The sequence below is a fragment of the Nesoenas mayeri genome, assembly GCF_963082525.1.
Source record: "Nesoenas mayeri genome assembly, chromosome: 17".
NCBI lineage: Eukaryota > Metazoa > Chordata > Aves > Columbiformes > Columbidae > Nesoenas > Nesoenas mayeri.
This window is the reverse complement of record NC_137565.1, coordinates 8,554,608-8,569,507: the sequence shown is the minus strand read 5'-3', so window position 1 is coordinate 8,569,507 and position 14,900 is coordinate 8,554,608. Positions and strand designations below refer to the sequence as shown.

Sequence of the window (14,900 nt, the reverse complement as noted above, 5' to 3'; positions counted from 1 at the left end):
CTGTTATTACAAGAGCTTGTGCTTATTGTCAGGACCCTTCAGAGAAAGCATCTTGTATTGCCAGCAGTAAAATAAAACAGCCTCCTAGGCCAGTTGTGCTAACTCTTCCAGTGTCTCCTGTATCCAGCTGAGATTGGGCTGTTTCTCAGTCCTTTATACTGGAGCAAAGCCACCTGACAGGTGTCAGCCCTTTTTGCCAACCAGAGACTAGAGTCTCTTAACTTGAAAAAGAGGATTTCTTATTCATCTACCAAACTCACCTTTGAGAAAAAATTGACTGTCCTGGTGTGATCCAGTCGTGGAGATAATACAAGCAGGAGATCATTGATCAGCAGAGGTTTGTAGTCTAAGTAGAACTGCAAGGCTTTGTAGTACAGCTCCACATTGGCCACCTGCATGGTTAGACACTAGTTAATACTTCAAACACAACTATGCCTAAGGTGCTTAGTTTGGATCACTTAGCACAAGCTTTAACTGACTCTTATATTTAATCTTAAGTTTCCTTCTAGACGTCAGAAGTGTTACACTTACATGCAGAATTCTTGTTCAATCTTATAACTACTTCTTGTGCCATCCGCTTCCAGATAGTGAAGTCACAAGCTACCTGGGGTAGTACAAATCAGTTCTAAGCCAGCCACAGTTAAAATATCCTGGCACAAGAAGCCCACTGGAATTGATGTGACCATTTGTTGAACTCCTAAAGCCTACTCCTGTAGTCTTAACCAGTCTTTAACTTGTCTTGAAACCCAGAAGACCACTAGGAACGCCTTCAGTCTTAGATTTTGTCTAAACTATTAACCAATTCACTATTATCTGCGGCATTCATGGGACTGGCCAGTGCAATTCTCTCACTCAAACAGCTGGGAACATTTGCAGAGATCTTTCAGGAACAGTCACAGCCTCAGACTTAAGCTGAGCGCTGTCTCAAGGTATTAAGGAGTTTACACCTCTTGCTTGTGACCTATGCTCCTGAGCAGCCTCTGCAAACACCCTGTGCTAGTTGCTGCCACTCAATAGAATGTGCTGCACATCACAAAACAAAGGGTATAAGATTAGATTAATTCGTGTGCTAAACTGAAACTGATTGGAAAATTTTTTTAAGTACAGTAGGAAAATTGAGTAGTAGCTTAAGCAAGCTAATTTTCTAAATGATGATTCTGTTGTGCATTTTTGCCTCTGTTCTGAAAATTTCCACACTTTGATTCAGTTAACTAGTTACTTACCTTGGCAATTATATCTTTAAACTGCCCTTCTTTCCAAGCATCAGTGGGATGATTCATCATAGTAATTATTGCATTGTCATACTCCTCGTACTTGTCATAGAGGAATACAAGTTCTGCCCAGAGATGAGCCTGTTCTGCAGCTCTGAGCACCTGATAAAAACAAGAAATCACCCAGTTTGATTCATTGACAGCTTCCCAGCTCCACTTGCAGTGTAGCTACCTTACTGCATACCTTTGGAATATTAACTCTAGACCAGAAGAGCTCCAGATGTTCTCTCATTTTCTGAGGCTTGAATTTGGAGTATAAGATGGCCAGTTCAGTAAACATTCCCATGTGAGCACGCTCTAAGCCCAAAGCAGCTTCCAAAAGGGCAATCAGTTCTTCAAAGTAGCCACGATCCTGGATGTTAGGAAAAAAAGGGTTAATTGCAAATTCATGACCATCTGGCACTTTAAAGCTTGGTAAAATGCATATTTACTTAAATTCAACATGCTTTGCTTTTCTATCCAAATGAGAGTGCTTAGACTTGAAAGATATCATTACAGTGAGGTAACAGAATTGGAAAAGAAAGACAGTGAAAATGATCATCCTTCCCTTTACTACATAAAAAAAGTATGCATGCAACTATTAGGAAATGGAGATGAAGAATGAATCTAAAGATCAGCCACATAGGATGCTGAGTTTTATCTGTGACCACTTTACTAGCAGATACAAGTATGCTGTCTAAAGTCTTCTAGGATATTAACAGTGATCTAACCTGATAGTAACTGATCAGCTCTTCAAGCTCATCAGCATGGATGACTATGTGTAGGCCACAGATCTGTGCCAAGCGGAATTCTTTTCCATCCACACAGGCAAAGCATACCTACAACGAGAGTTAGCAAACAATCAACCAGAAGCAGAATACTGCAATACTTACTTAATCTCTGTATATTACAGGACAAATTAATCAGCAAAGCTTTACCAAATTTGAAGCTTACATTCAGTTCCAAATAAGTTTTTCCATAATGCTTGTTCCAGAACTAAAAACTCTGCCGTTCATGTTACACTGCTTTCATATTAAGCTTTGTCTTGGACAAGAGGACAGCTTATAAAGCTACAGACATAGCCTGTAGCCAGAAACAGTTAACAAACTACTATCAGAGCTAGTTGTAGATAGTTATGAATAAACTCCTCTTTAATTTCCACATTACTGACAGAGCAAAGGAGCCCAATTTTGCTCTAGAGCAACATGCTCAGACACAACAGTAGTTCACATTCTGAAGACTCTTAAACCCACAAGTTTAAGTTACCTCCTTCCAAGTCCTTGTGCTGTTGGCTTTGCGGCCACTGTCCACTGCCGCCTGATACTCTCCAAGGTGCACCAAGGTAGATGCCAGGCGAGCAAAGTTAGATACATTGTTATAGAGTAGTTTTGCTGCTTCATACATCCCCTCTTCATAACAGCGATCGCCAACCTGCATTAGGAGCCCAAGGCAAACAAAGGTAACAGCAAAAATCAGGGGTCAGCCAAGCAGCAAGTCATCCATAAGAACTGTAGATCAAGACATACCTGTTGTATATGTGCATTATTAGGGCCACTAATGAACTCTTCCAGTTCTGACAGGCGATTAGTTTTTGCCAAAGCAAAAATAAGTTCTGTCTCTACATAAGACTCTCTAGCCTTCTTCCTGGCCATCTGTAAGAACTTGACAAGGTCCTCCCAGTTATCTTGAAGAGAGAAGAGATAGGTAAGATTTTCTGTTCAGTCATCCTGTATTGCTCACCTTGACCAGCTTAGGAATGCTTTCACTAGTAATCTCAAAGATCTCCTCCACCATGGTAGTAAGCAATTTGCATTTCAGTTAAGGAATTCCCCACTAAACACCAAGTCACCCTCACATGAGGTTGAACTTCTTGACAACTATTCTACAATCCATCTGGCATGCAGTTCTGCCACACAGACCTAAATAAATACATTACACTTGGCTACTTTTTTACTCCATCTTTAGTGTAGCAGCACAGAGAAGCTTGTTGACAGGAATCTCACTGAACACTGACTCATCCATTCCATATACTGGCTGCTCCCATGTCCTCTGAAACAGAATTTCCAAGTCTCCAGAATTCTCTACCGCTCAACATAGATGTGATAGCCTAGCTCGTATCCAAACAATTTTAAGTTTGAGGATGCTTTGCCTTACCATTTCTATTAGCTGCTTGAACAACTTCCATATAAGCAGATGGATCATCTGCTTTTATATAGGAGTCAATGGCTTCTTTCACCAAGTCCTTCTGGAGCTGTGCTCTAGCTAGCTGGCTCCACACTGCTGGCTCATTACACCTCTCTGCAAATTCATAAGCACGGTCTAAGTTGCCAATGTGCTCAATCAGCACCTGTAAGAAATTGAAGTAGCAGGTTAAAAATCGGAGCTTTATAACACTGTCCTTTCTAACAGAACTCCTCAAGTGCATATGCTGTTTTGTGTAAGCAAAATGATGCTGACTGCTTTTAGAACAGCCACTTCTGCCCAGTGAAGTAGAGGCAGGGAGAATAAGACTTTCATTGCTACTATTTCTGCTCTGCCTTACAGAAATCAGTAATGCTGGTCTAAAGACAAATGCCTAGTAGCATTTGCTTCTCTTGCATCTTTCAAGTACAAGTCTCCAAGGCAGACAATCAAATGAGGTGCAACACCCCAGCATTTTGATTATTTTGACCAGATCAGCCTCTTAAATCAGTATTTTGACTTTATTTTGCTATTCTTTGTACATAATCTCACTTCTCCCTGCAATTCAATATCATACAGGAACTGTACTCTTAAGTATCAATGATTTAAGTGACAATCACTCCTTGAAAATTAATAACAGTACATTTCCCATTCTCTTCCTAGCGTTCTATATTGTCATGCAGGAACCAGGCCTCACCTGAATTGCTGAAGTATTAACATCAAATTTTCTGAATATTGCAAAAGCTTCTTCATATAGCTCATTACTGATGGCAATGTTTGCAATATCTGGAGCATCATAGTTATCCAGCCGATTGATGTACTCCATCACACGAGTGCGGTCGGCCTTAATGGCAGTCAGGATCAGCAGATTCTGGAGATTCCTTTCGTTAACAGAAGGGAGAGGCTATAAGCAGCACTTTAAGAGGCTATAACACCTGCTTAAGCAACATGTATTGTACTTCCAAAAAAAATACACCCTTTTGCTGTCACTAGCAATGATTTTTCATCCCCAGATTGAGAAGCATAAATATTTGTCTTCAAAAAGAAATTGCTTACCAATATTAGTGTTCTTTTCTCTGAACACACCCCTGCAAACTGCATAGTGTGAACTAGCTCTGTTCTTAATGCACAGAGCACTTTGAGTGTTGCTTTTACACCTCATTAGACACATTTAAGAGTGCTTAGGTCCTGCAAGCAAGAGGGCCATAAATAACTCAGGTCACTTCACAACCTAAACAAAGGCACTGAAGGGGCTGAACTTGTAGACAAAACTCTTACCTGTGCTCACTGAATACAGAATTATCCAAGACAATTTTTTCCAATAACTCAATCAATTCATTAGGCAGGTCAGCAGTCATGAAAGCTTTCACAGTTACAGAAACCTCCTCTGGATCTTGTGTCTCTGATAAAGCTGTTTGGACAACCTGGATGTGAAAACAAGAAAATATTAAGTCTTTGCCCTAAATGAGATATTTGCCAACCTATTCCATTGAACTACAATTTAAGGCTTCAGAACTTTGAGCTTTGACTATTTTGTCATAGACAGCAAGAAAGAGTTCCTTCGATACTGGATATAGCTATGAAAGTCACATCTTAGATGTGTATAGCAAGCAAATTCACTGTCACTCTATAGGACAGAAATATTCTCTTGCTGGTAGCTAAGTTTTCTGACCATGAAGGTCAGAGTTAATACCTGCCACTCAAATTCTCACACATTTTCATATGGTTGCAATGAGGCCTCAAGGGACCTTGTGGGGAAGTACAGCTACTGTTCCTGAGACATCCTGAGGTCTCCTCATAAAAGTTTAGCTTTTGTGCTGTACCTGGTCAATAAGCTGCCGCCTGAATGGGTTGTTTTCTTCCAGAACATTTGCCCAGAGCTCAGGGTCCTTCCTACGCACCAGATAGCGAGCCTCACTCTTAAACAGTGAGTTCTCATTGCAGACCTGAAGGAGAAGTTACAAATATTGGTGTTAATGTGAAGGGTTAGTACCACAGAACAGGTTTAGCTAGCTATGAATCAGACAGTCTAGAAGACTGACTAGAACTAATTGCTGACCAATGCTAAATGCCACAGACAAGTTCTTACCCAACCTCTGATCTGGAAGGCTCATGGAGGAGGTCTCCAGTAGAATTTCTATAGCTTCTCTTGGTTTTGCCCGACACAAATACTGTGACAGTGGCTTCACAGTAACTATGTGCTTCTGTTTGAAGTGAAGACCTGCAGAAGCCTGAAGAACTTAAGTTTTAAATCTAGAAATGGAGCCACTTTGCCTGGGCAGTGTTAAGTAGTGAACTGAGAAATGGTGTTGGTGCTTAAAGCTAGAAACAGGTTATGTATTTGGTGTCATTAGATTTACACTAGAAGTATTCAAAGTAGCAAGTAGCCTGGATTTCCTTGTTACAGTGTTAAGGGTACAGAATAAATGTGAAATCTCCTATAGAAGTACAGCAAGGAAGAGTTACTAGTTATAATCCTATTTGTGCCACTAGCCTCAATTTCCAACTAGAAGGGTAAAAACCTGAAAACCTATTCCATCTTCTACCAACAGGTTGTGTTTTTGTTAGTATCTGAATTAGTTTTTGGAATCCCACGTACTTTGCTGCAAGCAAATTAGTAGTAGCACAATTTTGGTTTACATTCTACATCAATTAGTTGCAGGAGTTGAGCACTCTTCTAGGAGGCAACATCTCAAGAATCATTCTTACAGGAGGAAGATCTTTTCTCCATAACCAGAAACACCTGCTCAGCATACTAGTTCAAAGAAGAAACTGGTACTGACAGGTTTTTGTGGTTAACCAGAACATTAAAGCTTATCCTAGCAAAAGGACAACTCAGAGCCACCTTCCTACCCTGAAATAAAAAAGCCAAATGCAACAAGCTGTTTGTTTGTTTGTTTTTTTAACAGCTACAGCTGCTTCAAGCTGGAAAGTCATTCACTTCTAGCAGCAATCCTAGATTATACCACCATTCTAACACAGGGTAGGGCCTTGCTGGGGAACAGCATTTCCTTCATTTCAAACAGGCAAAACAAGCTAGTCCTTACCCCTACACAGCTGACATTCTTTGCATACACTAGTGCAAGTGCAGGTAGGAGGAGGATGTTTTCTTTCCCAGCAGCCACAAGCATTACAATCTGGCATTAAGCTCTAGTATTCAGTTTGATACTAGGGATGTGTTTGGAGAACCCTGGGAATGTCACTTGCCCTTGAAATTCTGAGAGAGGTTCTAGGAATCAAAAAGCTTAAGATAGGAGAGGAACGCTATCTGAATAAGTCCTTGCAGTTTGAATGTCAACATTTATTTTCCTCATTTCTATTTAAGTATTGGTGCAACAGTAAGGATCAGCCACAATACAGGAAAATTACAAGCCCTGTTCTAATTTCAGGGAAGCTTTTCCTCCCACTGCAGAGCCAGGCTAGATGCCAGCCTGTATCTTCTGCCTATCAAGTGCTCAAGGCTCAAAAAAAACCCACCCAAACAACCCAAAAATCAAATTAACAAAGGTTTAACAGTAGACGCATTCATTAGATAGGTATGGGATTATTATGGGATATTATGGGATAGGATAGGTACCTATCCCATAAACAGTTTGGTTTTGAGCAAATCAGTGGATGAAAGACATGAATTGTACCTTAAAGCTGCAGAGTTATAAAATTTTAGTTTTGACATATAGCATAAAGATTTCATCAACATAATTCCTATCTCCATATGGAAGAATCCTGCCTACCTCAACTCCTGAGTGAAACTGCAAGACAGGATTCTGCAAGTGTTAGACAAACAACCAGCGAGGCTTCCACTTCAGGCAGCAAGCAGGTTTTTTTAACATGTTTATAAATGCAGTTTTGCTAACCTTTATGAGTTCCAGATCACATTGCCCCCTCTCATAAGCAACGCAGGCCAGATGAGGGTCCCTCTTTTCACAATATTTGCCAACTACACGGCTGTCATAGTAAGGATTCTCACGAAGGAACCGCTCTGGATTATTATTACTGTCAATGTAGATTTTGGCCAAGGCATTATGAGTCGCAGGTTCTTCACAGCCTTCATGAATCCTTGATTCAAGCCATGGCAACAGCAACTTAAGCCTTTGAAGAAGCAAACATTTCAGGTTTATAAGTCAGACTGCAGCATGCTTTACAGCTTCCCATTAATATCTGGCCTTCCCTTCAAGCAAGTCTGCTGGTCAGACCTCAAAGCAGATGGAGACCAGCCAGTTATTTTTAACGAGTCTCAACTGAATGGAGGCCAGATCTGTGAGTTTAACATCACAGAGGACCTGCAGATGCCACTAATGTTGCAATCTTTCCTTTCAACTTCTGTTCTATTAGTGGGCTCTTCACACTTAAAGCCATTTGTTCATTTCACAGAACTAAAAACTAATTACACAAGCTGCTGTGTGCCTACAACAAGACTGTCAAAAGGGTTTTATCCAGATTTACTCCAAATGCACATCCCATGGTTGGCTGTACAAGAAGTGTTCAAAAGCCATGTTATTCATCATGTAGTGTTGTCAGGCATTCCAGTAGGGCCCAAATACTCAAGAGACTGACTAGCAAATTTAAGCTGTTTTTTGATAAAGAAATATAAAACATTATTAATATCGCATTATTCAAAAAAACTGCATCCAATTCAATTTGGGTGTACAGCAGGGTCAGGAAAGCCCAACTCTGCTGTCTACAGATGCATTTTTCTTTACCGATTTCTTTTTTCCACTTCAGCCACCAGCTCATCTGTTGAGAATTGGCCTCTAACCACCATGATCAGGTTCTTAATGACATCTTCAGAACAATCCACATCAAGAAGCCCTCCAACCACTGCTGGTATACGGCTAGGATTCACCTGGAATAAACCACCATCATTAGAATTAGTTACAAGCATTACTAATAATCCACCCCCAGTCTTCCATGTGGGGAACTTCTAGTTAACAATTTAAATATGATTTAGAGCAGTGAATTTTAAGTTACTAACACATTTGTATATACATTCCAGGAAAAACTACACTAACAGGTTTGTAACAGACAAAGGCTTATTGAAGAGCCTCTGCACTAGAAGTGTGAGCATAAGAGACATAGCAGATTCTGCTTTACTTTACTGAAAGGTTAAGTTTCTTCTAAGGAAGGAAAGAGCAAGAGCTTAAAACTGGATTTTCCTTACCTTCTGTACATAGATCTCTATATATTTCTGCAGGTTATTGCGATATAAGTAGAGCACCAGGTCATGAACAAAGTCAAATCGATCACAGACTATGATCAGAGGAAGCTGGTCTGTGAGCTTTGCCTCCTGTATTTCGTGGGGAAAAAAAAAAGCAGCCACCATTTGTTGAAGTGTTTTCAAAGCAGGAAAGTCTGACCACAGAAGTCACAATATGTTTAAGTTTTAGACTGCCAAGCAGATGTAGTGGCATTAAAATCCCATTTTACCAGTCACAAAGCACACAAAGTGTTGCAGTACAGGTTCACTCCAGTTTTAATAAGCTTTGTCTAGCCAATATCCTTATAGCTTCTGCTGAATATTTTACCACAGTCTTTCCTCCTGCCTACCTGGATTCACCTCTTCTTAGGTGACAACATATTCGTGAAGTTGGTACAAGTCAAATGCAGGCCAGTTTTAAAGGAATGGTGAATTTGGGCTTGCTTTCCCAGAGATAGCCTAGAAGAACCTATTATACACCTGGAATATGATCAGACTCCTATTCCAGCTACACAGCAGACTACTCTCAGCCATGGCAGCTAAACCCTGAGTGGTACTCCCCTCCATTAGAAGGCTGTAGTTCTGCTGCTAAGCAAAATATACAGAGTATTTACCTTCAGAAAGTTCTTCACCCGTTCCGGGTTATAGCAGTTACTTTCACGGCAGATTCTTTCCACTTCCTTTATCTGACCAGTCTTGCAAGCTGCCTGGATGTACTTGAAGTGAACATCTGGATCCTGGCTGAAGTTTACAATGGAACCCAAGAAATAGAAGAGTCCTAGAAAGAGTCACATAGTTAGAAGGGTAAGCAAAGGAACTGCAGACTCCTATGGGCTTTGGCTTGTTACTTAGTTCATCCCAGCTGAGGGAGCAGCTTTCATTCAACTGCAGGAACACTCTTTTTTGATTTCCCCTCTTTCAGGTTTCATCTTGCTTTCTGATCCTTACTCAAGAGGGTAAGAAACTACCTAGAACAAAGCTATCCCTAGAACTCACACTGATGAGCTCTGACAAATGCATCCTAAGGTCCTGCCATGTGACAAGTACCTCTCCCATAAAAGCTACAAACCTTACTATTAACCTCAATCAAACAGTGCTTCCAAGTAAGCTGCTTCCCTCTAATACTGTACCTTCATAGCTTTTGAAAGATTCAAAGAGCTCCACAAGAGACTGGGTACCAAGCTGCTCATGGTATTTAGAAGCAACTTGCACACATAGCTGTAGGTTTTGCCTAATGTTGGCTGACAGCATGGCACGTAAACACTCCACAGAGTCTTCAACTGAGAGAGAGCCAAAGAAATTCACAAGCCACTGCAAAGAGAAAGAAATTTTACTAACTTACACAGGATTTGACTGACTTCTAAAAATGTGGCAACTAGGCAGAGTTTCTACCCCAGCTACTAGAGAGAAGTCTTCCATGCATTAAGACCAAGGACTTCAAAAGAAACACTTGCCATCTTTACAACTACAAAAAATGCAGTTTGGAAGAAAGATTTGAATGCCCACCTGAGAAACTGAGGTCAGATTTAAACCAGAAGAAGTACAGATTAAAGTTTAATCATTAACTGCACAAGTGGTCTTGAATCACAGCTGTGTGTGGTACTTCAGGACCTACAACCCATCTTCTAGTGGCTGCAGAGATTTTAGCAGCTACAGAAGTACTAAAGAGTGTTCACTTAAGCTTCTACTTTCTTACTCTGTGCAACAGACTTACCTCAGGATTCAAGAGGTGAGTATGAACAACAGCACGTTTAATATCGTAGAGATCCGTGTAGTGTTCCAAAGCTCGCTGGAGCAAGCCTGCCTTTTCACACAACTGGGCAATATGAGCACGATCATAGTGCGTAAACATTTGGTTTCCAAGAATGGCATCTGCAACCTAGGAGGTTACATTTCATATTCAGACTGCTGAAGAATCATAGCAGCTCATCTTAAAAGCTGTTGAAAAGCCACAGCAATGACTAAATTACTTATAGATACCACTATCAGACATCATATTATTGTGCAAGCCTACTACTGTCTCTTCTTCAGTTTCTGGAAGTACTAGATTAAGAGGTCTCACCTGCGGGGCATGAATCAAATTCATTTCCAGAAGGCGAGTCTGAAGGTGGCCTTCTGCAGGGCGGTTATTTTTCAGGGCATCCAACAGGAAGGACGTGCACTGCTGAATAAGACTGTTCTCCATGAATACATCCACAATCTGTTGAGATTGGTCAAGTTAGAGAAGGGGTTTATACACACACATGCACATTTATGTGTGTACACTCATGGCCTGGCTAGAACACTAGAAAGGCAGCTCATCACAGCACCCAGCACACTACCTTCCCTTTACTTTCATAAGATTACTACTAGTAATAGTGAGACAAGTTTCACACTTTCTTCTTTTTCTCTAGAACATAAGAAGCACACTATTTTGAGCTATTATGCCAGATTTTGCCACCCACTCCAGTTTTAATGCAGTTTGCAAATCCCATCCCTTCCCTCTTGTTGGGATAGTTGCTACAAGAAAAGCTAAGACTTTTTCTACATAGCTTCAATTACTTAATAAATGCAAAATGTTGCCTTATTTTTCTCTCTTAACCAGACATGGCCGCTGGCACTCAGCACTCAACTTACATTTATTTGTTCATCTTCCTGTAAATTCTCTGCATGGGAGGAGTTAATGTGCTCCATAAAAACCAACAGTAGGACAGTAACACTATTGCCTAGACTGCGACTGTGGCAGATTCATTATCAATATTACAGTAATAAGCCAGAAAGCCTCCAAAAGAACTGCAGGGCACACCTGCCTCTAAAGACTTAAAAGTCCCTTTTCTAACCAAGCCAACTAGAGACCTGAACTGGCCTTACCAGTCCCCCCGAAAGGTACTACGCTATCACCTCTGTCTAGAAAGAGACCAGAACTCTTGTTGTAGGCATCACCTGGTTAATGTTAGCCAGTGGCTCCTCATCTTGTACCAGCATCTGAGAGAACTGCAGGCCTTGCTCTGGACTGACTCTCATCACACTTCGCAGTAAGAAGATCCAGTCTGGGGTATAGCCAACCTAGAGATTTCAGAAACAGTCATGCATGGCTGGGAAGCTTTACACATCACTTAAGCCTTCAGATTCTTTATCACAGGCACTATGAACTGCTGTGAGGTTGCTATGCTCATTCACCGTCTTCCAGGAATTCTCAGACAAAAGCACCGTTTGTCTGTTGACACAGTAGTTCAGTATTCACCTACTTAGTAACCGAACTTGCGCCATGGAATTTCTCTTACTAGGTAAGAAAACTGCTGGGAACAAGTCTTTAAACAGTCTTAAGACACTATCTATCAAGTAAGGTCCTAAACTTAAAAGGGGACATCAGGCCACTTTTTTTTCTGGATGAATTACAGAACAAGTGTCTTATGAATTTAAGAAGAATCTTATCTTTATTGTCCAGAATAAGCTTGAGCCAGTCCATTAGTTTCACAGTTCATAAAATTCTGGATGTTCTGAATCTAATTTTTTTGCAGACTGCTCAGACCTTGGCCATACACTATGATTTGCAACATGACAGTGAAGAAAACACAATTTCTCAATCTTTCCTACTTATCAGTTTTAAGTGACAGGAATCAAACTTATCTCATGGAAGATAGCTTGAGAATGTACACATTAAACATAAGATAAGTCTAGGAGTTTGTAGTAAACAGCTTTACCTTTTTAGCATATAGCACTATTTTCTGGAATTGACCAGTTTCAGCAAAGCACTGAATCACTTTGTTTGGCACATTAGCACGAAGATAGACACTGAGTGCAAGGGTTGGGTCGGCTGTCTTCACCAAGTCTCCCAGCTCCTCTGAGCACTCCAGCTGAAGTCAGAAATGATATTTTGTCAGGCAGAAGAATTCAGAGATGTAGTATCAACAAAAGTATTGTTCACACTCAGTTGTTACAACGCAACAGAACTAAGTGTCATGATCAAGCCTACCTTGTCTTCCTTCAGCCACTTCTCCAGAAGCTGCTTGCGGCCCTGCTGTAGGACAGGGCGACAGAGCTCCAGAGACTCAAACTTGTTCAGCTGTCCCTGGTCAAGCAATATTCCAAAGTACTGGAGCAGGGGAGAGGCCTGCCCAGGCTGAGCTGGTACACTCTGGAACTTCCTGATCGTATCACTGGTACGTAGAATGCCCTGAAGAGGCATAAGATGGAGAGAAGCAATGTTTAATTAGTGAAGGCTGAATAGTATTAGTCAAAACCAGGTATTAAGCTATATGCTGAAGCATCCACTCTTAAGCCTTCACGGTGAAGATTTTCATCGAAACAATGACATTCTAGCAACAAGTCAGTGGCCACAAGTCCAGTCTAGGGTTGGAAAACTATACGAGATGCTCCTTTATTGGATATGGGAGAAGGTATTAGTCAGAGCAACAACCAAACTGCAGAGGACTAGTATTGCAGCACTTCAGTATTTGAATGTCAAGTACTGAAATGCAAGTGAGCTAAGCAAATCCACTAAGCTAAGGCAAACGTCCATGACTTCTAAGCTGTACCTTCAGAGTTATTTACCTTCGGTGCAGATGCAGCTACTTTAGCAGCATCTGCGTAGCTTCCTTGAGCAAACAGCGTGTTGAACTTTCTGGCAAATAATTCCTCTGCCCCAGCCAGATTACTACGTATAGCCATACGCAGTCCCAAGTCAGGATTCTGGAGAACATTTGTAGCGTAGTTCACTATGTTGTCTTCCTCAACACATACAGAAAGCACCTGGAAAGGACAAAAGGTATATTGAGAAGTACTGTACTTGCCACAACCACTATGAAATACAGCAACAAAATGGCTATGCAGCCCATCAGTGTAGTAGTAGATGATTAAAAAAACCACCACCAAACACCACCACACACAAAATCAAACCCACTAAGTTCTTACCCATGCAGTTCTGTACTAGGAACAGTTAAAAACTGACTAATCAACTAGTTACTTGCTCTCTTTCATGACATTTGTTGCATCAAATCACTCAATAGGTTTGTTACATTCCATCTGAGCTTTAGAAGGACCAAAACCAGAATGCTGAATTTGTTACCTGTCCTTTTTTGTTCACACCAATAATGCCTGAGGTAGGTTCATGAGGTGCTGTGACAAAGATAGTATCAGCACTAATACGGTTCATGTAGATGCACACTCCAGACTCCAAGTCATACATGTGAATATATCCATACTTTGTGATCAGGTAGATAACACCATGCTTAACTCCAATCTGCCAAAAGATGAGTTTTTATTAGTCAAGACTAAGATTGTAACTGTTAAGACAGCTGCCTTTAGCCTAGTCACAAGATGGTACTGCAGTAACATGCCTTTGCACAGACATCAAGAACAAATATAGCTTCAGGCTTTTTCCTTACAGGCTCAAAGCAATTAACAGCTTTGCTGGCCATTTGGAGCCACAGTTCCACCAAACAGAGGCTGAAAGGAAATTAAAATTCATCTGCAGCAAAGGATATACTCCTCATCCTAATGAGCCAGGCTGAGGGAGAAAGTCTGGGCATAATTAGCATTCTAGTCTAGATATGTCAGTACAAGTTTCTGTTCAGAAATATTAATGAGATAATTCAACTCTCTTCCAACAAGGCCTACACAAAAGCACCAGCAGAAGTTAAACCAGGCTCAGCTACTGAGTAGTCCAGTTTGCCTGTCAAGGCACTTAAACAGGGGAGGCTTGCAAGCCAAAATGGTCTTCAGACAAAAAAAGTATTTTCACTTTGGAACAAGCCTTCAGATGTTTGTTAATTAAGCTTCGAGCTGAAGGACATGAATCCTGCCATGTAGACAGCTTGCTTTATTTACCTTAAGGCATCTCTTGGTTCATTTATGAAGCTGGTCTATTAGACTGGTCAGCAGTTGCATGCTCTGAGATAGCTACCTCCCACAAATCTATTAACACCCCCCTCCCAGAACTAGGAGGAATGACAGCAAAGCACAAGTAGAAAGCATTCTTTATGACAGAGGTGGCAGCTACTTGACAAGCTATAAAGTTGATTTTTTTGGGAGTCAAACATTTACCTGCATTGCTACAGGAAAGTCTGTCTGTGCCTCAGGTGGGAAAAACACATCAACAGCTTTCTTAACAAATGGTTGATTTCCAGTAGCTGGCTGACCTACTTCAATTATGTGTAGCTAGGAAGAGAAAAGAATATGTCACAAGACTGCCTGCAAGTACAGCCACATGAAAGAAGTTCCTCTCTTCAGATATGCTACTGAAGTCATCTGCCACACTTGGCTGATGAATATCCACCCAATCCTAAATCAACACA

The 14,900-nt window shown here is 40.9% G+C and overlaps 1 protein-coding gene across 1 annotated transcript in view; it reads right to left on the bottom strand.

The window, feature by feature from the left end:
* The window catches only part of CLTCL1 (clathrin heavy chain like 1), a gene marked incomplete at both ends in the record, with an annotated part of 33,948 nt that overhangs the window by 6,125 nt on the left and 12,923 nt on the right, over nt 1–14,900 (bottom strand). The window contains 23 exons of the mRNA XM_080355252.1: nt 261–392; nt 1,224–1,373; nt 1,456–1,623; nt 1,982–2,089; nt 2,517–2,681; nt 2,777–2,934; nt 3,405–3,597; nt 4,129–4,312; nt 4,710–4,855; nt 5,255–5,377; nt 7,286–7,520; nt 8,132–8,274; nt 8,590–8,715; nt 9,240–9,403; nt 9,756–9,936; nt 10,340–10,504; nt 10,688–10,825; nt 11,548–11,670; nt 12,309–12,461; nt 12,581–12,781; nt 13,159–13,356; nt 13,673–13,846; nt 14,650–14,763. Of these exons, the coding sequence (XP_080211378.1) occupies nt 261–392; nt 1,224–1,373; nt 1,456–1,623; nt 1,982–2,089; nt 2,517–2,681; nt 2,777–2,934; nt 3,405–3,597; nt 4,129–4,312; nt 4,710–4,855; nt 5,255–5,377; nt 7,286–7,520; nt 8,132–8,274; nt 8,590–8,715; nt 9,240–9,403; nt 9,756–9,936; nt 10,340–10,504; nt 10,688–10,825; nt 11,548–11,670; nt 12,309–12,461; nt 12,581–12,781; nt 13,159–13,356; nt 13,673–13,846; nt 14,650–14,763 (3,642 nt within the window). The remainder of the gene's footprint in view (nt 1–260; nt 393–1,223; nt 1,374–1,455; nt 1,624–1,981; nt 2,090–2,516; nt 2,682–2,776; nt 2,935–3,404; nt 3,598–4,128; nt 4,313–4,709; nt 4,856–5,254; nt 5,378–7,285; nt 7,521–8,131; nt 8,275–8,589; nt 8,716–9,239; nt 9,404–9,755; nt 9,937–10,339; nt 10,505–10,687; nt 10,826–11,547; nt 11,671–12,308; nt 12,462–12,580; nt 12,782–13,158; nt 13,357–13,672; nt 13,847–14,649; nt 14,764–14,900) is intronic.